The sequence below is a fragment of the Camelina sativa genome, chromosome 15, assembly GCF_030686135.1.
Source record: "Camelina sativa cultivar CO46 ecotype springtype chromosome 15, ASM3068613v1".
Classification (NCBI taxonomy): Eukaryota; Viridiplantae; Streptophyta; class Magnoliopsida; order Brassicales; family Brassicaceae; genus Camelina; species Camelina sativa.
In genome coordinates this window covers 6,273,253-6,297,504 of record NC_141894.1, presented here as the reverse complement: position 1 = coordinate 6,297,504, position 24,252 = coordinate 6,273,253, and the positions used below count along the sequence as shown (strand labels likewise).

Genomic DNA, 24,252 nt, shown 5'->3' with positions numbered 1-24,252 from the left:
CATATAATTTTGAGCTTCTGTTTCTAAACCCCATTTGCATAGCAGTTAATTTAAGATTTTTTTTTTGACAAAATTCAGCTATTTTACTAAATTCAAAATTTGGACTATATCTATCTTGATACAATAGATTTCAGGAAAGAGGAGAAGAAAAAATCTATTGTTAGTCAGTTATTAAATTTTTATAGTTCTTCATTGACTTCAACATCTACATGTTATGATAAATCTAGCTTTTATAAATTTGTAAAAATTTTCTTTACATTTTAGAAAATTTGTAATAGATTTAGTAGAGATAATTTAATTATTAAAATACATTTTTTAATCTTGTATAATAAGTCATCTTCGACAAAATAAAGGAGTCTGGGCGGCAAAAAACAATTCGTAATCATGATTAGTGGGTTAAATAACTTATAGGATTAATAAAATAAATAAATATTAAGGGTCCTGTGAGATAATTTTGACGCGTTTAAAAACCCAAAAGCACAAATTTCCAAAAAGCTGACGGTGGCGGAAGACCTCGGAGTTTAGTACTATATAATTTACGAAAAAAGGCCAACCACATCTGATTAGAACCTTCTGGAGTGTCCCTCATATGATGTTGACACATCTGCGAAAATATCTTTTTTTTTTTTTTTTGGGCAAAATATACATTCTCCAATTTTTATTGACCACAAAATTCAATCATGGAAACTTAAAGTGTTATATATATTACGAATAAAAAAATATTGATATAAATATCAATCATAGGTTAGTGTAAAAGGAAAAAAAATATTATTATTTCTGATATTCTTTTTTTTAATCTTTAGAAGAAATATCATTAAAAAGAAGATAATTACTATTAGTTTAATAATAATATAATTAAAAAGAAGAAAGTAGAAGGACAAGAAAAGATCTAACAAGTGGTAAGAGGTTCTGGAGAGTTCTATTCACATCCTCTGTATCTCTCTCTCTCGTGCAGAGGCAGAGAGAGGTGAGAATACAAACAACATTACAAATTAAAAAATAAACTCTGTTTCTTTTCTCTCCTAATTTCTTCTTTGATCATCTTCTGCAAATACCAAATCTAAACCCTAATCTATTCTTATTCTTTTAGCTTCGAATCTCTTTGGTACCACCACCTAGACCACTCTCTATACATCTCAAGTTCGTTGGCTCTGTTTTCTTAGGGAGTTGAATTCGTCGAAAGTACGAGTTTTTTTTTAATTTGGGTTTCTGTTTTTTTTGTTGTTGATCTGCTGGGTTTTTGTATTTGGAGGATAAAGTTAATTATGGCGTCGAATAATAACGAGAAAAGCGAGGAGAATTTGTATGCTGTTCTGGGTTTGAAGAAAGAATGTACCACGACGGAGCTCCGTTCTGCTTATAAGAAGCTTGCTCTTGTAAGTTTTTTCTTACTTCTCCGATAAATTTTTGATTTTGATTCTTTGTCTGGATGTATCTAATTTGGTAAAATATTATTTTGATTGTGATTGAGAGAGAACATGATGCATCCTTAGATCGATTTGTTTGATTGTGATTTTGGAGTTTTGGATTAGATGTGTGTGTTTTGGTAAACTGATTGAGAGAAGTTTGGTTTTTTTTTGGAATCAGAGATGGCATCCAGATCGTTGTTCGTCAATGGAGTTTGTAGAAGAAGCAAAGAAGAAATTTCAAGCAATCCAACAAGCTTACTCTGGTAATTTCCACCTGCTTTTTCTCCTAATCTTTTTTTGTCTCTCTTAATTGTTTTGGTTTCTTTAGTGTTACTTTACAAAACAGATGGGGACTGGTTATTGGATACAAGAGATCTTCTATTATTTTCTGGTTCCTTGATATAATCTTTTGATATTGTTTAATGGTTTCTGATTGAGCTTTTCATTTTTATAATGGGCACACACAGTTCTGTCTGACTCCAACAAGAGGTTCCTGTATGATGTTGGAGCTTATAATACTGATGATGATGATGACCAAAACGTAAAGTCCTCTTTTTTTTTAGTTTCTTGTTTTTAAAGATTTTCACTTTCTACCTTTTTTCATAAGATTTATAGATCCAGTCGGGGTTACTTTTTTTCTATTGCATCTGAAGAGCATTGCTCTTGAGGATTTGCATTGATCAGTTTAGTTTGTGTTGGCAAATCTGATGGGAAACGGATCAGGAGTGGCGCCACATGCTTGTTGATAAATGTCTATTTTGATCATATCAATCATGTAATAATAGAAACTTGTTGGTTGTGGATGCAGGGAATGGGAGATTTCTTGAGTGAAATGGCGGCTATGATGAATCAATCTAAACCTAATGTAAGTAACCTGCATTAGTTTCCAATCTATATATTAGACACCGTTGATTGACCTGAGTGATGTTGATATGAGATATTGGTTTGCAGGAGAATGACACAGGGGACGGTTTTGAACAACTACAAGATCTGTTTAATGAGATGTTTCAAGGAGACGCTGCTGCATTCTCATCGTCATCATCATCATCTTGCTCCACTTCAACGTTCACTTCCTCTTGTAGTTTTGGTTTTGATATAGACACGCAGCGGTCATCGTCATTTCAGACAAGTTCAATGGGGATGAATGATCCTTTTGGATTTGACCCGAGAGCTCATCATACCTTCTCTTTAGGGGTAAATAACTAAAAAAAACCTGAATGCTTCTCTTTATCACTTTATGCGTCTTCTTGACGATGAATTGGTTTTGGTGGAAAAAGCAGGTTGATCATCAGCAGGATTTCAAGAAAGGGAAGAACAATGGCGGAAGGAGGAACAGCAGAAGGAAGAACAATGTTCCATCCACTGGTCACGAGACGTCGTCCAACAACAACTATGGAGTCCCCACCTCATAGGCAGACACTTCACTCCATATTTTTTGCTAACTCATCTCTACATTTGTCGACTAGTCAACGCAGACAAGATGAGTGGTTTTTGTCTTGTCAACGAGGATGCTTAATAAAAACTCAAAAAGCGTCCTCGTTTTGTTAACTTACCCACCTCCTTCTCTCGAAGCTTCTTTTTTGTTTTGTTTCTCTCTGCTTTTATCATTGGATTCTTGTCTCCTGAGAGATCATTGAGATCAATGAAATCAACTGATTTATGTTGATCACACACACATGGTCCTAAATTCTTATAGCCATTGATTTTTATCAGCATTAATAATATAAAAAGATACATTATTAGTTGTTCCATTAGAGTAGTTGATTCTATCTTACCAAAATACCAACCATTGGAAAGTGACAAGTACTATTGTTTGTTCCATTTTTTATTATGTTTATCTTTGTGTCAATGTCAGTTACAGTAAAAGTTTACAAACCGCACTCGAAATATCCGAAGTGTAAAAACAGAGCGGATTCAGGTGTATCATGTGAATATGTCTAGTAAATAATGGAATCGAAGATGGGCTTGCTCGTCAATTCACAAATGAATCAGAGTTGCTTCTGAGACAGAATCAGAGTCTGAACCTGATCTTTCTGCTGATTCAGGTGATAGTTTGCAACAACCATGTTGCTGCCGTTGCCAGTGGAAGTGGATAAGACGGAGCTTGGAGAGGTGGCAATGGCGATACTGCAATTTGCAGAAAGTTATGAGTAGGTGGAGGCTCTCAAGTTTAAAACTATTGGTGGAGCTGGAGAAGGAAAGGATGAGGTTAGCTAAGGAGCTTGAGTCACAGAGAATGCAATTCTTTCAAGCTCAATCGGAGATGTTACGGCACAGTCAAGACGGTGCAAGAGGAATCAGGAGTCACTATAGTAGCAAGGATAACAGCAGTTTAAGAGATGATAAATACTTACGGGATCTTAAAATGTATAAATGATGACTGCTGTGGAATGTGTAAATGTAAATGGATTCTGAAGAATATTAGATTGTGCCTGGAAAACATTGTTGGTAGATTTCTGACTATGACATGAGTTTGATGAATGCACAAATGCTTGAAAAGTTTCCAACTTTAATTCCTGAAACCAGTTACAAAGTGATAGACACAAGAGTAGTTTTATGAAGAGCTGAAACATTGTTGAGCTGAACAAAAGATAATCGCTACTACTACTTCATCTGAAGGATGAATTTTTTCAAAAGACATTAAGAAACTGAAACTTAGAAGAGATCAGAGTCTCCTGTGAGTGTGAACTCAGTTGAATCAAACCTCCAAGCCAGAGGAGTGGAAGGCATCATCATAGGGCCATGTCGAACTGGGGAGCGCCACGGAGTTGAGCTCTTCAACCAATCAGTCAACTTAGGAGATGCAATCTCTTCTGGTTCGTCGTAAGTCAGATTGTTCTTAGCATCCATCTGAAACATAAAAAACACAAGGTTGAGTCACAAAACAAGAACAAAGATTCAATCAGATTCATGTAAATGACTAATCTCTCATGATTCTAGAGTCTCAGACCAAATATACACATTGAGTTCTCTTTTAAAGTGAAGTACCTTTTCCATGTCATGATTGAGATGCTTCTCCTTGATGCTTGAACCTGCAAAAAAATAAAAGAACAAGCTTAGCAACCATTGTAATCCCTAAGATAGGCTAACCTCAGACCTTAGGAAGATATCTATATAGTTACCATGGTTAAGTAGAATGAGATCAGCAGAGAAGTGATCATCCCACATATTCTGCTGCTGTTTGATGCATTTGCTGTGATCGTGTAAGAACCTTTCACCAGCTATGTCAATCTCATCTTTCACAGCAGCAACAGAAGCAGCAGAAGCGATTTGCTTGTTCTTTGAAGAGGCTTTAGTAAGAATCCCAGACTTGTTTGTAATATCATTCAAAGCCTTACGAGCCCCACCAGGTTTCTTCTGACCAAGTACAGTTCCTTTGGATTTCACAGATGCCGCAGTAGTAACAGACTCTGAAAATAACCCACAAAGAAGATGTTAAATCTTGTTTTAAAGCATCCATCAACAAATTGAGAATTAGAGAAAAGATGATTACTTTTGCGATGAATCGGAGCGTTCTCGTCTGGGAAGATCATCTGGTGAAGAGAGTTCATGTTCGCCATAGGTTTTTTAAAACTGTGAAAAAAAAAAAAAAACACGAAAAATCAAATCAAATCACAAATTGGGGGAAGATATAATGAAGAAGATCGAAGCGAATTAGGCGGATTTGGTTCCAGAATTGATAAAATCAATCAGATAGAAACCCTAAAAATTGGGGGGATTTGATTCGAGAGACCCAATTCGAAATCTAACACAAAAAGATCGTTTCTTTTCATAAAACCCAGTTTGATTCTCGATATGAAACCTAAAATCAGAAGGAAGGAAGAAAGAGATTACCTTTGGTAAAGAACGAAGTAGTTTTCTTGGTGATGTTTCTTGTTGGAAGAGAAGAAGAGTCTCGAAGGAAGGAAGAAGACGAAGAGCGCTTTTTGTTTTTTGGAAATTGTGTAACGGTAATGTTGTTCTTTCCTTTTTTTCTTTCTGAGAGTATCTGACGACGATTAAAAGAAGAGAGAAACTCTGAATTAGGCCTAAAAAGTGAATTTATAGAAAGAAAAAAAAAATATCTACTAGCCGTTAAGAGCCGTTGCAGAATACAGGCCCAATGAGAGCAGTTGGCCCAGGCTCATTGGAATTGAAAAATGTCTACTTGAACGAGCAGGAGAAAAAAAAACAAAAAAAAGTTGATTAGGTCAGTTAATAAAGTCAAACTCAAACATGTCACATTCTATAAACTATATCGTCTCTAAGTTATCTACGTATCTTCTTATCGGCTAGATTTATCAACTAGTGTATGTTTAATTATATCATTATCATTGAATAAATCTCCTTGATTAATTTTGGAAGGTTATATTATAGGTGCAGAAATGTGTATAATTAGTCTAACCAAATATATATATTCAACGCTTTTCTTTCCTCATCCATGTATAAAAAAACCATTATCCTTGCACAAACAAGAACTCTTTTCAGATATACACATTAGAGAATAGAGATTATTAACAAAACAAAAAATCATACTCAAAATTCAATCAAAGATATGGAATTTTTACACAAGCTGTGGGATGAAACATTGGCCGGTCCTACGCCGGAATATGGTAGTGTCGGGAAGTTGAGAAACCATATATCTGGTGAAAATGGCCACCGGAAGTTGCTTGTCAGTCTAGGTTGTGTCCCGGATAACGGGTCAAGCAATCTAGCTTCTCCTTTGACCCGTAAGTTATAATTTGTTTGTTTTTTCTTCTCTTCTTTATGATCTAGTGTTTATCTTATATGCTTGTGTTCGGCCTCTATCCATGTAAAAAGACTTGCTAGGTAATATAAATGCATATAGTCATAAGCTTGATAGAGATCGATTTATAAAATTAATTACTATCATAATCAAATGTATGCAGCTGGAACACCAAATGAAACGCATGCTACAAGTCTCAATGCTTGCGACTGGTTTGATCTAACTCTCTTTTTATTCCCTTAATTGTGATCCTCTCTTTTGTAAAACGTATTATTATCCTATTAGTTTAAAAGTTTGTAAATCACTATATCGAAACGTCTCGTAATATACTGCAGGATTGTGCTAAACGAATTGGACCGTTGAAAAAGAACAAAGAATATGAGAAGGATCTGAACTGAAATTACTTTTGCTGTTTACGTAAATGGTATGTATATGCTATGTACGTAATGGTCACTTTTGGTATTTTTTAGAAATTTTAAATTTCTCCTCACGGTTTTTTTTTTCACAATCTACAGTAAAACCTATATAAATTAATAATGTTGGAACCAGGAAAATCTATTAATTTATAGAGGTTTTAATTTTTCGATAAATTAATAATTATTAATTTATAGAGAGATTTTTCTAATTCGGTAAAAAACATGATTTAATGGTTATAAGTTATAACAAATATCTTTATAAAATCAATTACAATGAAAATAACAATTATCATGTTTTGACGATAGCACTCAAAGATTTTATAAAGTAAAAATATTAAAAATGAATTCTAATAAAAATTAATGTGTAGATATATACATATATTTAGAAATTTTATATAATTATTAATTTATATTATTGATGAGATCATATATTTACAAAGGATTTTCAAAAAAAATATTATCTTATAATAATGTCCAAAATTACACTAGTCCCAACTTGGGACCGAAGATATTTATTAATTTATAGATGTTCTACTGTACGAAGATAGTAAAAGTTGTTTTTGAAATATAGTCTATTTAGTTCTTCTGCAATTTCAAAAGTGTGGGTTATATTTAGTATAAAAACTGATGTGATCATTGATAACATCAATTTGTAAAATATTGCATTCTCGTTAGTTATGCATGTGTTTTGCCGTCTTGGTGAGGGTGAGATGATTGAAGTTGCATATCGTGCTTAGGGCTTAAAGTCTTATACATGACACATTCTATGTTCATATATCTACTTAGAACAAACTAGGTGTTATTTACTGGCAAATTTTTTTAATAAGCCCATTTATAGCCCAAAGTAAATGACATCACACGTCACCACCGTTCTTGTTTTAAATTTAATAATAAGGAAAAAACAAAAGGTTAGAGGGAGACCTAATCGAATCCGATTTAACGAACAAAGAAGCAACCAACTGAAGAAAACGCTATCGACGGACACTTAAAAAAAAAAAAAAAAAAGTCTACAACAGATACGATACTGAAACCGACGGTTAGGCTAAGGGTAGTTTCGGTACATCACCGGAAAAATGGTTGTTCAGAGGAAAAGGGATAGTTCCGGTAATTATAGAATAAGTAGATGGGCTTTTCCGTCAATATACATCCTCGTCGGCTTACCAAGAATGGTGAAATTACGATAGAAACCCATCTTTTTACCCCTAAACCGAGCCGGCAACTTTACCGGTGACGGAATCTTACTCTGACCTACCAATCATGTCATTCCACGTCAACTCCCCGTATCTTCTCACGTTCCTCCACGTGTCCTTCTCCCTACTCACCGACGCCGTCTCCTTCCCGTTTACCCCGAACAGAAAATATTAACCCAAACCCTAACCCTATCTCCTCTTTCTCTACCTAACTCAGATCCGGCGAAATTGAAAACTCATGGAGGACGATGAAGATATCCGATCTCACGGTTCCGATTCACCTGATCCGTCTTCTTCGCCGCCGGCGGGAAGAATCACGGTTACGGTGGCTTCGACAGGTCCGCCTTCTTATTCTCTGACACCTCCGGCTAATTCGTCTCAGAAGGATCATCCGGATGCATTGGCTCTCGCGCTGCTTCCGATTCAGGCGAGCGGCGGTGGTGGCAGCAGCAGTGGGAGACCAACCGGTGGCGGCGGGAGGGAGGATTGTTGGAGCGAAGGTGCTACGGCTGTGTTGATTGATGCGTGGGGTGAGAGGTACTTGGAGCTTAGCAGAGGCAATCTGAAGCAGAAGCACTGGAAAGAGGTGGCTGAGATCGTTAGCAGCAGAGAGGATTACGGTAAAACTCCCAAAACTGATATACAGTGTAAGAATAGGATTGATACGGTGAAGAAGAAGTATAAACAAGAAAAGGTGAGAATCGCTACCGGCGGTGGTCGTAGCAGATGGGTCTTCTTTGACAAACTTGATCGTCTCATTGGATCAACGGCCAAGATCCCGGCAGCAACTCCTGGAGTCAGCGGTGGTGGAGGTCCTGGATTGCATAAGATTCCTATGGGTATTCCTATGGGAACTCGTTCGAATATGTACCATCAGCAAGCTAAGGCTGCTGCAACGCCTCCCTTTAATAATCTTGATCGTCTAATGGGAGCTACGGCTAGGGTCTCAGCTGCTTCGTTCGGTGGCAGTGGCGGAGGAGGAGGAGGAGGAGGATCTGTCAATGTACCAATGGGAATTCCGATGAGTAGCCGTTCAACTCCGTTTGGACAGCAGGGTAGGACGCTGCCACAGCAACGTAGGACGCTGCCACAGCAACAGCAGCAAGGGATGATGGTGAAAAGGTGTAGTGAGTCAAAACGTTGGCGTTTTAAGAAGAGGAATGGTTCTGAGTCAGACTCGGAATCCGAAGCAGCAATGTCGGATGATTCCGGTGACAGTTTACCACCTCCGCCTCTGTCAAAGAGGATGAAGACAGAGGAGAAGAAGAAGCAAGATGGTGATGGAGTGGGGAACAAGTGGACGGAGCTAACTCGGGCAATCATGAGATTTGGTGAAGCTTATGAGCAAACAGAGAATGCCAAACTGCAACAAGTGGTTGAGATGGAGAAAGAGAGGATGAAGTTCTTAAAGGAACTGGAGTTGCAGAGAATGCAGTTCTTTGTGCAGACTCAATTGGAGATATCACAACTTAAGCAGCAACATGGTGGGAGAATGGGAAACACCAGTAATAATAATGATCATAACAGCCGCAAGAACAACATGAATGCGATAGTCAACAACAGCAACAACAATGTGGGTAATAATAACTAGAGTGTTAGTGATTCAGGGGTCGTTAATTGATATATTTTTAGATTTTGAGTCTTGAATTGTTGAAAGAGAAACTTATCTAGGCTTGATGAGTGTATTAATATTTTTGCATATTTTTGTTAACGAACAGATTTTTAACATCCTTTTAGTCCTGCATAACTTTCTTCAGACTCCTTTGACACATTTATGCAGGTTACTAAACTTCTTTGAATCTCTTGAGTTAGATTGTGTTTCTGTGAGCTAGACACTAGTTAGGTTAGAACATGGCATAAGCTCACATCCTTGTCACAACCCAAGATATAAAGTTGTGAAGATTTGCATGTATACCTAAACACATTTAAACTGTCTCCTTTAAATAATTGTTTTAACTCTAGATTTTCTTGTGTCTGAAGCATCATCAACCCACCATTGACCTGCCATAAAAGTAGAATGTTAGGCAAAGAAAAAAAGAGCTTTTCGTTTGTCTGTTTAATTCTTTTATTTGCCTTTTGGAGTTTTTTAGTAGTACAGTACTATACAAAATGACAATCACAGAAGATTTCATCACAACACAGATGTGTTCTCAGAGTTTCACCTTCCGCACTAACCTATAATTAAATTTTTTGGAACTATTCATGTATTGGAAAAGTAAATCATATGATATTTGAGTAAAATACACATTCTTCTCAGTCCCACCGCAAACATCATTCAAACTAGCACTATTGTGATGAATACAATAATGAAGACAGATTAATGATGCTTCTTCATAATTTCTGAAAATTTTGGTTCTTTTGTAGAAAGGATTTTGATACCACGGACATATTAATAGGCTTCATGAGTGTAATTACTTATTACAATGAACTAAATCTAGAGTGATATTTGTATCAATAGACTAGAATTACTAATTGTTTTCACTTTTCATCTTGGTTAATTTTTTATATAAGTTTTTTGGGTAAAGAAAATCTAGTAACAAAGGTGATATAACTAAAGAAGTAGTAAAATATTGAATGTGGCAAATGAATGAATGAATATTCTTATATAATTAAAGTGGGCAAGAGAAGATACCAAAAAGAAGGAAGGAACTGGGTAGGATATAAAGCCATGTCTCTCCATTATTATTATTATTGTTATGTTAGGGTCAATTCAGCATTTAAAATCAAAGAAGAATAAAAGATTGATATCCTATAATTAGATATTTTTCCAGCCTTTTTCAAGGGGTCCATTATTTTGATTTAAAGTGTCTCCAAAAGTTGGAATATAAAAAATAAAAATGGTTGGTGTTAAAAAATACTACTATTAATTATGAGCAGAGTGGAATAAGTAATTTAATACTCATACATATTTGTCAGCATCTACTTATTAAGTTATTAGTAGTATTTAATTTAATACTATATACATTACACAGATTTTATTTACTCTTTGAAACAACGAATCATTTGTGCTTGTTTACTCTTTAAGTCTTAACGTTAATTATTTAGATCTCAAAATTAAAGTACCAATCTACCCATTCGTTCCTTTTCCCATATGTGACTAAAAGACGAACTAACCCTTTTGTTTGTACTAATATTTAATTATTTATATACTTCAAAGAGTAATAAAATCAAAGGAGGAAGGGTATTACGGGTAACTGAAGAAAGCCGTTTGGGGATTAGGGGAGACCTATTTGAGTAATTTCGCTATTTACTGCCGACTTTTTATTTATTTGTTTAATTTAAAATTTCAAATTTTACGCTCTGTTACTCTTTTTTCTTTCTCTCTTTTTTTTTTTTTTTTTTTTTTGTTTTTTTTTGTTTTTTCTACGCTCTGTCAACAAAAATGGTGATTTTTGTCTGAAGAACGTTTTTTTTCCTTCTTCTTCTTCTTCTTCTTCTTCTTCTTCTTCTTCTTCTTCTTCTTCTTCTTCTTCTTCTTCTTCTTCTTCTTCTTCTTCTTCTTCTTCTTCTTCTTCTTCTCTCTCTCTCTTGATTTCACATTTTTCTCTCTCTAAAGTAAGTTTTAAATTTTGTGTGTGACAAAGATAGGTAGATTACGGCGGAAGGAAGGAGACACTAAATGGTAGATAAATCGAATCTATCAGCCAAAAAACAAAAAAAGCTTACACCCAACCCAAGTGAAATTAGATACCCTCTCAAGTTGACTTGAGTTTTTTTTTTGAATTGAAGCTTTACAAAAAAAGAGACAAATCTCCATTGCTAGGGTTTTAAGAGGAGAAGAGGCTGCTGAATATAGAAAGCAGAGAGAGAGAGAGAGATTGAGTAACTATTCGAATGTGAATCTGAAAGAGACTGGTTCAATCGGGAAACAGACGAAGATCTCATATTCTCAGGTAAGGTACTGATAATGACCGATCCGACTACGACTTCACTTGAAATTTTCAGAGTCTTCATGTTTACAATGGCGTTTTTTTTTTTTCGGATTTGAGATTTTAACTTTGCCTTGAATTTGAATTTTGAATCCTCGGGTCTTTGTGGATTCGCCTTTCTTTATTGATTGGGTTTTTTTAAATTCCACCATGATCGGAACTAGATCTAAGCAATGTGCTTTGATTCTGTAATTTGGTAACTTTGGGGTTTCTATTATTGGGACTTTTATGTTATTTACTGATTGCTTCACGTTTCTCTTTCGTTTTCTCCGGACGCTTCAAGTTCCTCCTTTAGCATTTACGTTTTCTTCAGAGATTTACCTTTGTTTTGCGTTTTACACTTTTACTCAGTATAAGCTTTTTTTTTTTTTTTATGATTTCTAATTTTATTGGGTTTTGTTAAGGGAGAAGACTGAGGCTTTTGTGGAAAGGGGGAGAAGATGAGAACAGCTATACCTCTTGATTATGCTGTCTTCCAACTCTCTCCAAAACGGTCAAGGTTATAATTTTATTAGCGAGTGGTTCTTCTTTTTTCGAATTCGTACTTGTTATAGTATGTCTTAGTTTTTAAAGATACTCTTCATGTTTTCTTACTGGCAGATGTGAATTGTTTGTGTCTACTTCCGGGAATACTGAGAAACTTGCTTCTGGACTGGTGAAACCATTTGTTGCTCATTTGAAAGTTGCAGAAGAACAGGTCGCCCGTGATGTTCAGTCTATCAGGCTAGAGGTTGAAAGCAGCAACAAAAATGCTGGAACCTGGTTTACCAAAGGGACCCTCGAGAGGTTATTCATTCAATTCTGAACAAGGGATGTTCGAGTTTTGTGGAGCAGAGCTTATGCTAATACACTAATGTTTTTTTAATACCTGCTGGCTTCTAGGTTTGTACGTTTTGTTAGTACCCCAGAGGTTCTGGAATTGGTAAGCGCATTGGATGTGGAAATGTCTCAGTTGGAGGCTGCCCGTAAAATATATGGCGAGGTTGGTACTTCACCTTTTTAAGTCCAAGTTAGCAAATACTGTGTTAATTGATTCTATTGATTTTTTGATAATATCTTGCTTTAGGGAACTGGTGATCAGCGATCTAGTGCAAAAGGTATGTATATTGTTAACTTGTCTTCTAGTTGTATATTCTGTTACTTATACTGTCCATGAAAAATCGTGCATTGGCTCTACGGAGTCTGTTACAGTGATGATTGATGAACAAAAATTGTGAAGTGAATTGTGATGCTGAAATTCATTCATGGACAATAGAAAAGTATGTTGTATAGACCATCATTTTGCCTTTCCTGTTTCTTACACTGGCTGGGTTTACAAAATGTAACCTCTAAAATCAATGATGTACCCACTAGAATCTTACTGCCAAATATGAGAAAGGCATCTTATGAATGGCAGAGGGATATTTAGAGTCTGGAGTCATTATAATGTTTTCTGTTAATCGACAAAGGTCCATCAGATATATTTAATCACATGTTAGTCGTTTCTTTTTTGCTTTGGCATAATCTGGCTAAACCTTTCTTGATTCAGATGGCGCAGAAACTACACCAGCAGCTGATGTGACAAAGTAAAGTCTCTTAATCTTGCAAAGTTGTTTTATATTAAATAGTCTTATGCACTCTTGAAATGTGTAACACTGAATCTTTCCCCCTTTTTGTGCATTTCCAGAAAGGAGTTGCTGAAAGCTATTGATTTACGGCTTGCAGCAGTTACACAGGACTTGACAACTGCCTGTAATCGCGCATCGGCTGCTGGTTTCAACCCTATCAGTGTCTCCGAACTTAGTCAATTTGCTGATCGATTTGGGGCTAATCGCTTGAAGTAAGCCCTAAGTATTAAGATATCCCTTACTCCATATCCTCTATATAATATCCCAGGTTTTCCTGTTGTTCTGGCCTTTGTGTCAAAAATTATTTGGATCCCTTTTTACTTGACCTTGTCTAATTTATATGGGTTTAAACCAAGAAGGTGGCAGGGGCTGTATTTTGAGTCCTATCTTTCATAGTTGCAGCCAATATATGTACACCTTTATGTATGCATATTATTGCTAGGTAGACCATACAACTAAGGTTTCTAGGTTTATTACCCTCTGCAAGTGATCATTCTTTAAAAATTTGAACTTTGTTATACTAAAAGGTTATTGCAACACCAGTTTACTATATTTAGTTAATCACCTTAATTGCATGTGTTTATAATAACGTATATGTTTTATGTTTACCTGATTAGGCTTTGATTCATATTTTTATTCATAAACAGAAACCCATCAGGCTCTAAATTAGGTAGGTTTGGTCTGATGGAGACTTGAGAACTGCCATTAGGTGGATGGACATGATTATAATATGACTTGGTCGCCTAACTGGACTACAAAATTCAGTATCTAAGTTTTTTCGGTGACCAATAGGCATATCTAATTCAGAGTTCCAAACATATTTTTGCTTTCAACTTAGTTAATTGTCAGTTATGTGTACACTGATCATGCTTGGTCTGCTATACTTATTGCAGTGAGGCATGCACCAAGTTTATCACACTTTGCCAGAGAAGGCCAGAGCTTATGAGCTCTTGGAGGGTTAATCAGGAAGAAGAAGCGATACGTTCTTCATGGGAATCTGATATGTCAATTGACGATCCCAGTGAAGACCCATCTAGAGACCTGGCGACTAACAGAAACCAACAACATAGGGAATATCAAACTGGTATGGAAGAGGAAAGTGCAACAGGAACCAACAACTGTCAGAAAAAATCAAAGCTTAAGCCACAAACACAAAGTAGTAATGATGAAAAGGATGAAGAAGAGGAAAAAAGTACTGTACAAAATGAGCCTTTAGTGACTCAGTCTAGGCAACTCACGAGACGGCTTAGTGTGCAGGAGAGGATCAGCATGTTTGAAAACAAGCAGAAAGAGAACTCTGGAGGGAAAACAGCTGTGGCAAAATCCACTGAGCTGAAAAGACTTTCTTCTGATTTATCATCTGCTGCAGGCATGGAAAAGGTTGTGGTACGAAGATGGAGTGGTGCTAGTGACATGAGCATTGATTTGGGAAATGACAGGAAGGATGATACTGGTGATAGTCCACTGTGTACTCCCTCGTCATCTTCAGTGTCCAAAGATGGAAGTGGTACATCCTCGAAACTATTTGTCGGCTACAATAAAAAAGAGCAGAATGGATTGAGCCATAATGCGCATTCTCACAGGACTGAGGAAGAATGTACTTCCAACAATGGCAGCGACTGGGGAACGGATGAAGGAGAGTCTCAAAATTCAAGTTCTAGTTTCTTGCGAAAAGACAAGGAGGTAGGCATGAAGGAGCCATTGAGCACGAATAATCAAGTGGGACATCAAGGATATTCTCAGGATGGTATTTCAGAGAAGAATTCCAAGTATAAATTCTATGAGAAGAATTCCAGAGCCACTTCTGATCACACAGGGACTGCAAATAGAAATGATGAGGCGGACAACAAAATGAGCGATTTTGAATCAAATAGGCAGAACCAGATACATTTTAGGGATCCTCGGAGTCATTCATTGTCTACATTACATCACTTAGGTGGTACTGAACCTAACATCATAAGTGTACAGAACAATGGAGGAACTGCAGAGTCTCCTAGGGAAGAACTAATGCCTTCGGATAGGCAATCACCACTTGTTGAGGATCGCCAGAGAAAGACACCGGTTTATGGAGGTTAGTAATAGAAGAAGATATTAAAGTTTTGTTGGTCTTTCGTTTATATGCATTTCTTGAATGGATGCATTTCATATATGGGAATTTCTTAATTATTTCAGCCGTTTCTTATGCTTCGACCCAATATTGATATCAAGGGGAATTCAAAGGACCATCATGCACTCCCTTTCTCAGTTGTTTGTACGCTTAAAAGTCTATAGTTTATTCTTTGCTTACCTGTGTTCTAATGCTTGAAATGATCATGACCGTAGAAGTATTCTTTTTATTTGTTATTAAACACTTGAGTCTGAGAATAGGAGAACGACTAATTCTCAATGTGATAACGTACCTCTCTTCTTTTCTTTTAATATCTTGACTTCGAGAAAGGGGAAAATTGAGTAACTTTCTGATTATTTTATTGTTGCACGATCTTCTTTTAGGTTCTGAACAGATGAAAAGGCCTCATAGTAGAAGGACGGAGAATAGTTCAGCTGATGCAAATACAAAGCCACCTGCAGTCATTAATAGTGTTTCAGATTTCTCCGAGAGTGATACTCTGACCCAAATGTCCCCGACAGAGCAAGTTCAAAGGGCAAGACCGTCTAAGGGAAGCCAAGAGCTGAATAACGAATTGAAAGTGAAAGCAAACGAGCTTGAAAAGCTATTTGCTGAACATATGCTCCGTGTGCCAGGGGATCAATCTAGTTCTGTCCGTAGAGGTAAGCCCGGAAAGCCGATTGAACAGGCCGTGACTTCACAGCTGAGAAGACCTGCAGCACAGGATCTATCTTCTGATCAGAAATTGCCGAGTGAACAGGCTGTGACTTCACAGCTGAGAAGACCTGCAGCACAGGATCTATCTTCTGTTCAAATTTCTGATCAGAAGACCTTGGCAATGCCAACTTTAAGCTCAAACGATGAAGACAAGTTCAAAACTCCGCCAACTATGAAGATGGTTGTTAACAATGACTATGAAGATATCACGAGGCAAAAATTCCCAGAAATCAGCTTTTCGGATAATTCGAGGGGAAAGTTCTATGAGACATATATGCAGAAAAGAGACGCAAAGCTGAAGGAAGACTGGAGTTGCAGAAGGACCGAGAAGGAAGCCAAATTGAAGGTGATGCAAGATATACTTGATCGCAGTAACGCTGAGATGAAAACCAAATTTTCTCAGTCTGCAGGGAGACGTGATTCAGATGCCAGACGTGCAGAGAAGCTTGTATACTTCAATTCTAAGTTGAGTGCTAAAAAGGATCAGGTATAGAGCATTTCCTTCTTCTGAAAGTTTACCTGTGGTAGCCTAAAACTACTGATCCTTGGTTTCCTAATAGTTTAACAATGTGACGACTTGACAGCATCCAATTAGCTCATTTCACAGTGAAGAAGATGAGGATGTTTCCAGGAGCACCCATAATAAAAAGCTACAACAAAATAAAAACAATTTGACTACTCGAACTACTGCTACATCAGCATCACGCTCGGCAGCCAAAGTTTCTACTCCCAGTGCTGTTAGGCGGAGAGGACAATCAGAAAAACTTCTTGCACAGTCAGTCCCTAACTTCTCCGAGGTCAAAAAGGAAGGCATGAAACCAGCCTCGGGAGTTGGAAAAAATGGTGTCCGCACCCAGGGGAGAATTTCTATCCGCTCAAAGGTTGTAGCTGAAGAAGAGAAGTTGCGAAGGCCGAAAAATTTCAGAAAAGGTGCTGCTGAGTTGGCGACAGACTTTTCTCAACTGAAGTCAGAGGATGGTGTTTCCGTACCTCTGAATGAACAAGAGCAAAGCGAGAGGGATTTTAACAATTATGGCATTGGTGTCAGCTCTGATAATGCGCAGCTGAAGACTTCAGAAGGATCTGATGCATCAGATGATATAGAGAAAGAGGAGACGGGAGAAGCGCTTGACGACACGGAAGTGGAAGCTTTTACTGATGCAGAAAACGAGATGCCTAGACTAAGTCAGGAGTCTGAAGAATGGGGTAGTACTGGGATTGCAAATGGTGAATCTACATCTCAGCTTGAACGTGGTTCAAATGCTGAATTATCTGCTGATATGGCTTCTAGGCATCAAACCATGGGTTCACTTCTGGACTCACCCGGAGAAAGGACTGTTCCATGGAATTCGCGAGTTAAACATCAATATCCGAACGAGGCATCTGAACTTGATGGTTCAGTGGACTCTCCAGTGGGTAGTCCTGCTTTCTGGAACTTATCTTCCCTTAACCATACAGAGAACGATACAAGTCAAATGAGAAAGAAATGGGGAGCTGCTCAGAAACGCGTGCCTGCTGGTAATCCATCTCAAAATCAGTGCCAACAGGATGTGACAAAAGGATTGAAAAGGCTTTTGAATTTTGGAAGGAAAAATCGTGCGGCTGAGAGTTTGGCTGACTGGATATCTGCTACAACGTCTGAAGGCGATGATGATACTGACGATGGAAGAGATATTGCAAATCGATCATCAGAAGACTTGAGAAAGTCGAGAATGGGATTCTTACAGAGCCACCCCTCTGGTGATAGCTTCAACGAGAGCGAGCTATTCAATGAACAAGGTAAAACAACCATTTCATATACCATAGTATTCATTGCCTTAACATTCTATACGAAAATCATCCAAAGATGTTCTTCACACGAAACAAATAAATATATTCACAATGTATCCAAAAAACGGTAACCTTAACTCTAGAATATATCAGTACTAGAGTTAACAACGGCTTAGATTTATTTCTTGGTTTGTTCTTGATCTGAGTCATCTAAGATGATCTAATATTGTGTACCTGATTTCAGTCCAACCCACTGGCGCACCATTGAGCTTTAAACTGAAGGAAGATCAGACTTCAGGAACTTCTGCAAAAGGTAAGCAATCAAGTGTTCTACTCTCAAAAACTCCTAACCTTATTTTATCTCCACAGAATCTGAAGAATCTAACTATCTAGCATCTGAGCTTTTTTAATCATTTAACTGAGATCTTACTTCCTGATTCACAGTCCTAGCTGCGATCTTTAACTCCTTGCTATATGCTTTTTACTCACTATTTAAGTTTCATGTTTACTGCAGCACCAAGGTCATTCTTTTCACTCTCCAATTTTCGTAGCAAAGGGAAATGATTCGGAACCAATATTCATAACAGAAGTCAGGATCCAAGCGAATGAAAGGTAAAAGATCGGCAACGCAGGCACACCAGACACAAGTATATAAGTGAAATATTCTGAGATATAATGTGCTCTTTGTTTCAGATCAATGTATCATTAAGAATAGTCCCTCTTCTCTTCAATATTTCTTTGTTAACTTTTATGATAGTGGTTTTGAAGCCTACATTGTAAATTGTATCAAACCTGAAACATGTCCGTATCGGTTTGATATCGATGTGATTTTGGTATTACAAGCAAAAAAGGATGGCAATGTTCATTTAGTATTTAGGTAATGTGCGACAATGAATCATGTTCAATATGAAACTTGGAAGCTCTTAGATAATTTTTAAAAATATATATATATTTAAGTGATTGGCACAGATTTAGTGAAAACATCTACTTTCAGTAATATTGCTGCTAACTAGACTTATTGTTCAGAAGAAAAACAATTACATATTTACAACATTTTCAATAATCTCGTATTTGTGATCAACACGCAAAAGTGGGACAAAGAAGGTATATTACTCTTACTCACCTTCCCAAATAACCTTTCTCCATCTTCCTCGGAAAGTGACGTGAGATCAAAGTTGACGCGACCCACTCTGAAATCCCCAAGTAGCCCCTTTCCCTTTAAACCCCAGAGTCTCTACTCCATCAAGGATTCTCAAGGGCACCTTAGTCATTTATTCAAAAAGAAAAGCAAATTGGGACAAGAAATCCTAAGTAACATGATCACTTGACTTCAAAGCCAAGTGAAAAAATTGATGATGTTACTTACCTGACATGCAAAGAAAGAGAAGATGCTCCATCATCAAGGAACAGAGATTCCAACCCAAAAGAAAAAAAAAAAGAACCAAAAGAAACCTTTCTTTATTCTCTCTTTTGTAAAAATTCAATCTCACACTGTTCAATATTCAAGAATGGCTTCTCTTATCCCAAGAGTGTTAATCAAGCTTCTTCAGACAATGAACACCAACATCAAGGTTCGAGGGGAATATCGGTCTGTTCTCTTACAGGTAATCGGTATTGTCCCTGCTTTAGCCGGCTCAGAGCTTTGGCCAAACCAAGGATTTTTCATCAAAGTGTCAGATTCTTCTCACTCCACATATGTCTCATTGAGGAACGAAGACAACGAACTTATCTTGAACAACAAATTGGGATTGGGACAGTTCTTCTACGTTGATAAGCTTGAAGCTGGGACACCTGTTCCTGTAGTAGTGGGAGTTAGACCGATCTCTGGACGCCATCCTTTTGTAGGAAATCCCAAAGACTTGATGCAAATGTTGGTACCTAATGAGACTACACCTTTGCAAGAAGAAAATCACAGCCAGAAGAAGGTGGTGCAATATTAAAATCGTTAGATTCTTGAACTTTATTTTTATAATAGATCTGTTCTCTAATACAAATTCTTCAGGAGAAAGATGGTGAGAGATCAAACATGGTGGAGAATCTAAGAAAACATCAACCGTTTGTAATCAAGGAAGAGAAGACAGGTGTGGCTTCAAGATATATGAAAGGTATTTCAAACCCAAAGACAAGTGGATCAGATTCGAGTAGCGGCGGTAGCAACAATGAGGGTGAGACTGGATCAATAGTGGTGACTAAGAAACTTGGTGGATTGGCTAAAGGCAAGCAAAGGGAGCACAAAGATCTAGTGAGTGTTCTTATGATAAGTCACACTAATCTTAGGATAAGAAAAATTCCCAACATTAGCATATTGATTATGATTAACCTGTAATTAACATATATGTGCATAGGCACGTCAACCTGGTCCTCCTCAATCTCGACCTGCGACAGCTCCAACAAAGGCAGAGCCAAAGAAACTCTCGTTGAGCTCCACTGTGAGTTACATAAACAAGAAGAGTAGCTCTTCCGAGGATGCATCATGGAGCTCTCTGCCTGTTAATCTATCAAAAATGGGTAAAGTACGCTTTATAAGATCTCTGTATCTCTTTTTATTTTCTTTTTTCGAATCACCCCCCTATGAACTCATCTCTCATAATCTCTGAATCCAAAGGGAATGCTGAGAAGGAGAAATATTGCTGCTCTAATTGCCACAGAGGTCCAAAGAGAGGCATTAGCTGCTTCACATCTTATCAAATGTATCAGGCAAGTTACCTTTGAAACCAAACCTGCTCCACATATATCATGGAGGTGGAATCGGATGAGAAAATAAGATACAAATTCTGTTTTTCTATGAAAAGTTGTCTTTTGCTTCTAATCAAGAAACCAATGATTTTGCAGTATGTTTGCTGATCTCAGCTCAAATGCTTCTCCAAAGAATCCACATACCTCTCTCAGAAACTTCTTCACTCTGCAGAGTCTCCTTGACCAAGCACAGGCCACAACTGCAGCATCAAAAGATAAATCAATCCAGCCAGTGAATATTCATTCATTATGGACAGAACCTGAAAAGTTGAGCAAAAAAGCTAGTCTAACTTCAAGCAAAGCTACAATGAAACCTTCTAAAACTCTAACAGAAGCCGAGAAGCTGGAATGGGTCAAGGGAAATGGCACAGAAGAGATAAGAGAACTGAGAAATACTTTGAAACGAGAGACGAGAAGCTGGTTTTTGAAATTCTTGGAAGACGCATTAGATACTGGATTCCATGCTAGTGTTTCAGAGAAGAAAGGAAAAACCAAAGGAGCAGAACCAGAGAATCATATTACAGAGACATTATCCCAACTTAAGCAAGCAAACGAATGGCTAGAAAAAGTTAAAAGTGATAATCATTCTAGTGATAGTTCTTTGTTAGAGAATATAGAACGATTGAAAAAGAAAATATACTCTTGCTTGCTACTTTATGTAGATTCAGCTGCATCAGCTATTGGGGTATAGGCAAGCTCGCGACTGACAAGACAACCGATACAGTGGGAAAATTTGCCTTGCAACAACAATGAAATCACTTCACAAATCGAACTAGAGCTTAAGTTATATACATTGTGTGTATGCTAATTTATTGTGTATAATAGAAACAGTATCAGACATATGTTAATATATTGAACACGAGTTTCTGTGGTTTGTAGAGTGAATTTTAAGGTTTGTATCACTTGGCAAACATGTTTGACAAAAGATCACCTGGAATACTTGTTCGACAATGACACATTTATGCTGTAACCAACCGACATGATGTTATGATGGAATAGAAAGTTATTTCATGACAATATATTATTCGAACCAACTACACTGACCATCAAGAATCAAGAAGCTGTAGTTGTAAACACTAACCTGATGGAGGCACAGTGAATCTTTCATCACCAAAATCTGATTGAAGTCGACAGGATTTTGAGGCGGCTATTTCGAGTAGATATAAAGGATAATCATCTTGCCAAGACATTATGATAATAACAAAATTTATTCATAGGAAGTGCAATGAAATATGGAAAGGATTTTTTTTCCCTGAGAAAAAGATAAAAAAGCAGGTTATGAGCCTACAATATGTACAAGTTCATGCACCCCAAAACAGCTTCAAGATACATTACAAAAGTTCCTAGCTCCTGGTTAATACTTCCTAAAAGTAAGCTTCAGACGACCTGGCTGGATACTTGGTCCCTAAACAAGAACCTTGTGGGCAGTATCTTCAAGAACTGATTTTTGTTAATACTGCCTAAAAGTCAAATTCAGACGACCTGGTCGGAGACTTGTTTCCTGAACAAGAACTTTGGGGGCAGTATCTTTGAGAATTGATTTCACGCCATGAAAGACATTTCTGGATTTGCCACCAAATATTAGAACATCTCCAGACTCCAAGACTAACGTTTCTGCCTTGACTTCATCCCTCTGATCACCATACAAGAACTCGGCTGAATCTCCAACAGAAAATGAAACAACAGGTAATCCCTTCTGAATTGACCTTTTACTCTCATCTTTGTCCTGAAACATCAAGGATTTAAAACTAATGACACAACTACCTTTGAGTGTATAAAATCATAAACTTGTTTGAAATACTTACCTGATGGAGACCAAGTCTCCCGGTGGATGTGTAGAAGTTAACAATACATATGTCTGGAGACATAAATGGTATTATAACTTCTCCACTCGTTTCCTTTGATTCTGAGGCAGTTAGGGACTGTGATTCTTTAATTGCTTTCTCAACAAAATGATTGAATTCAACTGGAATTTTTGGCGGACTAGAATTATCAACCGGTCGAACTTCTCCATATCTAGAAGTTTCAGGGTCCCAGTTTTTCCCAAGGCACATCATTTTCAAGTGCAATATTGCTTCGTCCCTGTAACCTGGTTGATAAAAGCCACCTTCACCCAAACCTAGCTGACGGCATTTGTTCACAATCATCACCTACACAGTTTCGAAAACAAAAAGGTGTACAAATGATGCATAAAAGATAAGAAAGATAAGCAAACACGTGCAGAAAGAGGGAAATATGGACACAGCGAGCGTACTTACTTGATCATCGATTGACAAGTAGTTCTTCAGAAGTACCATTCCAGGTCGAATAACAGTTCCAGTGTACCCCTTAGCTGCTTTCTTCTTTTCTTTGCTCAGTTCAAGCAGAGATGGTTTTAGTACTACCCCCTTCTTCTTGAGAAAGATATCAAAAGATCTCGTGCTGCTTTCATTTGAAGAGCTCCCTGCGTCACTAGACTGTTGAGCAGTACTATTCTGATCATCAACACTAGAAAGCTCAACCTTCTGATTACTTGTAGAAGACACAGAGTCCTGGCAAGACAACGAAACATCTTCCATCTGGTTCATAAGATCATGGATTCGAGCGCCATTCTTGACATCCTTGTCCTCGCATTCTTTAGAGACAAACAAACCTCCAGAAAGAGTTGTGCTCTTTGAGCTAGACGCAGGAGAAGATTGCAAAAGATCTTTGTTATCGCCAGAAAACTTGAAAGCAGCAGCACCCTCATCAGGTTGCTTGGTAGAACCCAACTTATCTTCTTGGAGCTTTCTAGGCTGTTGAACACCCTTTTCCAGAGATTCCACCACACTGGACTTCTTAACGTACACTTGCACTGGACTGTGTTCATGGCCTCCACGCCGAGAACTATCTCTAGGAGACCATGATGTTCTACTTCCACCTCTCCCTCGAGGACCTCTACCCATACTACCAGAAAAATCATTTAAAGACCTATCAACTGTACTTACACCTATCCTATTCTGTTGAAAACCCTTTTCCACATATAATACCGCATTGGACTCCTGAACGTACACTTGCACTGGACTGTGTTCATGGCCGCCACGCCCAGAACTATCTCTAGGAGACCATGAAGTTGTACTTCTTCCTCTCCCTCGAGGTCCTCTACCACTACTACCAGAAGAATCATCCAAAGAACTATCAGCTGTAACCTGTAAATTACAACGGAAAAAATCTCTGCTTAAAAACTATAAACAGTCGCACACACAACAAAGTAAAGGCTAATCAAGCGATTCTAGGAAGCATAGGAGACTACAATCAAGTATATCTACCGGACTTTCGCCTTTCGTACGGTAATCCATTTGTCCTCGAGAACCCTTACGGCCGCCAAAGCCTCTAGCTTCGTCGCGATTCATCGATTTCACTCTCAAATCCTTTTCAAAAAGACGGTAACTTTAGCAGGTAGAAGTAGAACTGAAGCGTCCTCTCAGGGAATCTGATGTTTGCCCTTTCTTATAGACAAAGGGTTAAAAATTGCAACTTTGCAAAGAGAGACTCTTCGGTTTCTGTGAATCGGTGTTGTTGACTCAACTGACAAAGTTTAATCTCTCCGTTGGGAAGTTCACAGTCTTCGGCGGTGCTGACTCAGCATGCCATGTCATCACTTGACACACACTGACATGGATAATC

The 24,252-nt window shown here is 37.6% G+C and overlaps 7 protein-coding genes across 26 annotated transcripts; 5 read left to right on the top strand and 2 right to left on the bottom strand.

The window, feature by feature from the left end:
• Positions 1 to 845: 845 nt before the first annotated feature.
• On the top strand, positions 846 to 3,080 carry LOC104745692 (uncharacterized). 11 transcript variants are annotated; one of them, XM_087487786.1, is made up of 7 exons: positions 846 to 967; positions 1,260 to 1,376; positions 1,588 to 1,672; positions 1,877 to 1,950; positions 2,218 to 2,274; positions 2,361 to 2,603; positions 2,690 to 3,080. In XM_087487786.1, the coding sequence occupies exons 2-7, from the start codon at positions 1,266 to 1,268 to the stop codon at positions 2,819 to 2,821; spliced, it is 702 nt and encodes a 233-aa protein (XP_087343912.1). In that variant the 5' UTR covers positions 846 to 967; positions 1,260 to 1,265; the 3' UTR covers positions 2,822 to 3,080. The 11 variants fall into 11 exon arrangements, with proteins under 11 accessions (XP_087343912.1, XP_087343911.1, XP_087343910.1 ...); XM_087487785.1 differs by having other exon boundaries at positions 872 to 1,105; XM_087487784.1 differs by having other exon boundaries at positions 880 to 1,182.
• An 818-nt stretch (positions 3,081 to 3,898) lies between these two features.
• Positions 3,899 to 5,428, bottom strand: LOC104745691 (protein PATRONUS 1-like). Its single transcript, XM_010467005.2, has 5 exons — positions 5,244 to 5,428; positions 4,903 to 4,982; positions 4,532 to 4,819; positions 4,398 to 4,441; positions 3,899 to 4,259 (listed from the first exon to the last, which is right to left on the bottom strand). Exons 2-5 carry the CDS (start codon positions 4,967 to 4,969, stop codon positions 4,065 to 4,067), a joined length of 594 nt encoding a protein of 197 aa, XP_010465307.1. The 5' UTR covers positions 4,970 to 4,982; positions 5,244 to 5,428; the 3' UTR covers positions 3,899 to 4,064.
• A 430-nt stretch (positions 5,429 to 5,858) lies between these two features.
• Positions 5,859 to 6,622, top strand: LOC109129244 (dormancy-associated protein homolog 4-like). The gene is made up of 3 exons (XM_019237070.2): positions 5,859 to 6,118; positions 6,299 to 6,347; positions 6,471 to 6,622. Exons 1-3 carry the CDS (start codon positions 5,944 to 5,946, stop codon positions 6,496 to 6,498), a joined length of 252 nt encoding a protein of 83 aa, XP_019092615.1. The 5' UTR covers positions 5,859 to 5,943; the 3' UTR covers positions 6,499 to 6,622.
• Positions 6,623 to 7,103: 481 nt separating this feature from the next.
• LOC104745690 (trihelix transcription factor ASIL2) lies at positions 7,104 to 9,485 on the top strand. The gene has a single exon (XM_010467003.3). It carries the CDS (start codon positions 7,980 to 7,982, stop codon positions 9,330 to 9,332), a length of 1,353 nt encoding a protein of 450 aa, XP_010465305.2. The 5' UTR covers positions 7,104 to 7,979; the 3' UTR covers positions 9,333 to 9,485.
• A 1,544-nt stretch (positions 9,486 to 11,029) lies between these two features.
• On the top strand, positions 11,030 to 18,618 carry LOC104745689 (uncharacterized). 9 transcript variants are annotated; one of them, XM_087489219.1, is made up of 13 exons: positions 11,037 to 11,363; positions 11,471 to 11,634; positions 12,075 to 12,169; positions 12,271 to 12,456; positions 12,553 to 12,652; positions 12,737 to 12,767; positions 13,199 to 13,235; positions 13,337 to 13,489; positions 14,171 to 15,348; positions 15,768 to 16,588; positions 16,686 to 17,880; positions 18,116 to 18,184; positions 18,386 to 18,618. In XM_087489219.1, exons 3-13 carry the CDS (start codon positions 12,111 to 12,113, stop codon positions 18,433 to 18,435), a joined length of 3,879 nt encoding a protein of 1,292 aa, XP_087345345.1. In that variant the 5' UTR covers positions 11,037 to 11,363; positions 11,471 to 11,634; positions 12,075 to 12,110; the 3' UTR covers positions 18,436 to 18,618. The 9 variants fall into 9 exon arrangements, with proteins under 9 accessions (XP_087345344.1, XP_087345345.1, XP_087345348.1 ...); XM_087489222.1 differs by having other exon boundaries at positions 11,471 to 11,639; XM_087489223.1 differs by having other exon boundaries at positions 11,066 to 11,363; positions 12,082 to 12,169.
• Positions 18,619 to 19,184: 566 nt separating this feature from the next.
• LOC104745688 (protein CORTICAL MICROTUBULE DISORDERING 1) lies at positions 19,185 to 21,532 on the top strand. Of its 2 annotated transcripts, none has more exons than XM_087489227.1 (5): positions 19,185 to 19,796; positions 19,874 to 20,113; positions 20,217 to 20,379; positions 20,477 to 20,568; positions 20,704 to 21,532. In XM_087489227.1, the coding sequence occupies exons 1-5, from the start codon at positions 19,260 to 19,262 to the stop codon at positions 20,713 to 20,715; spliced, it is 1,044 nt and encodes a 347-aa protein (XP_087345353.1). In that variant the 5' UTR covers positions 19,185 to 19,259; the 3' UTR covers positions 20,716 to 21,532. The 2 variants fall into 2 exon arrangements, with proteins under 2 accessions (XP_087345353.1, XP_010465301.1); XM_010466999.3 differs by having other exon boundaries at positions 19,204 to 19,796; positions 20,217 to 20,384.
• Positions 21,533 to 21,799: 267 nt separating this feature from the next.
• LOC104745687 (DNA N(6)-methyladenine demethylase ALKBH1C) lies at positions 21,800 to 24,228 on the bottom strand. Its single transcript, XM_010466998.3, has 4 exons — positions 23,895 to 24,228; positions 22,866 to 23,774; positions 22,413 to 22,757; positions 21,800 to 22,333 (listed from the first exon to the last, which is right to left on the bottom strand). The coding sequence occupies exons 1-4, from the start codon at positions 23,976 to 23,978 to the stop codon at positions 22,058 to 22,060; spliced, it is 1,614 nt and encodes a 537-aa protein (XP_010465300.1). The 5' UTR covers positions 23,979 to 24,228; the 3' UTR covers positions 21,800 to 22,057.
• Positions 24,229 to 24,252: the final 24 nt, after the last annotated feature.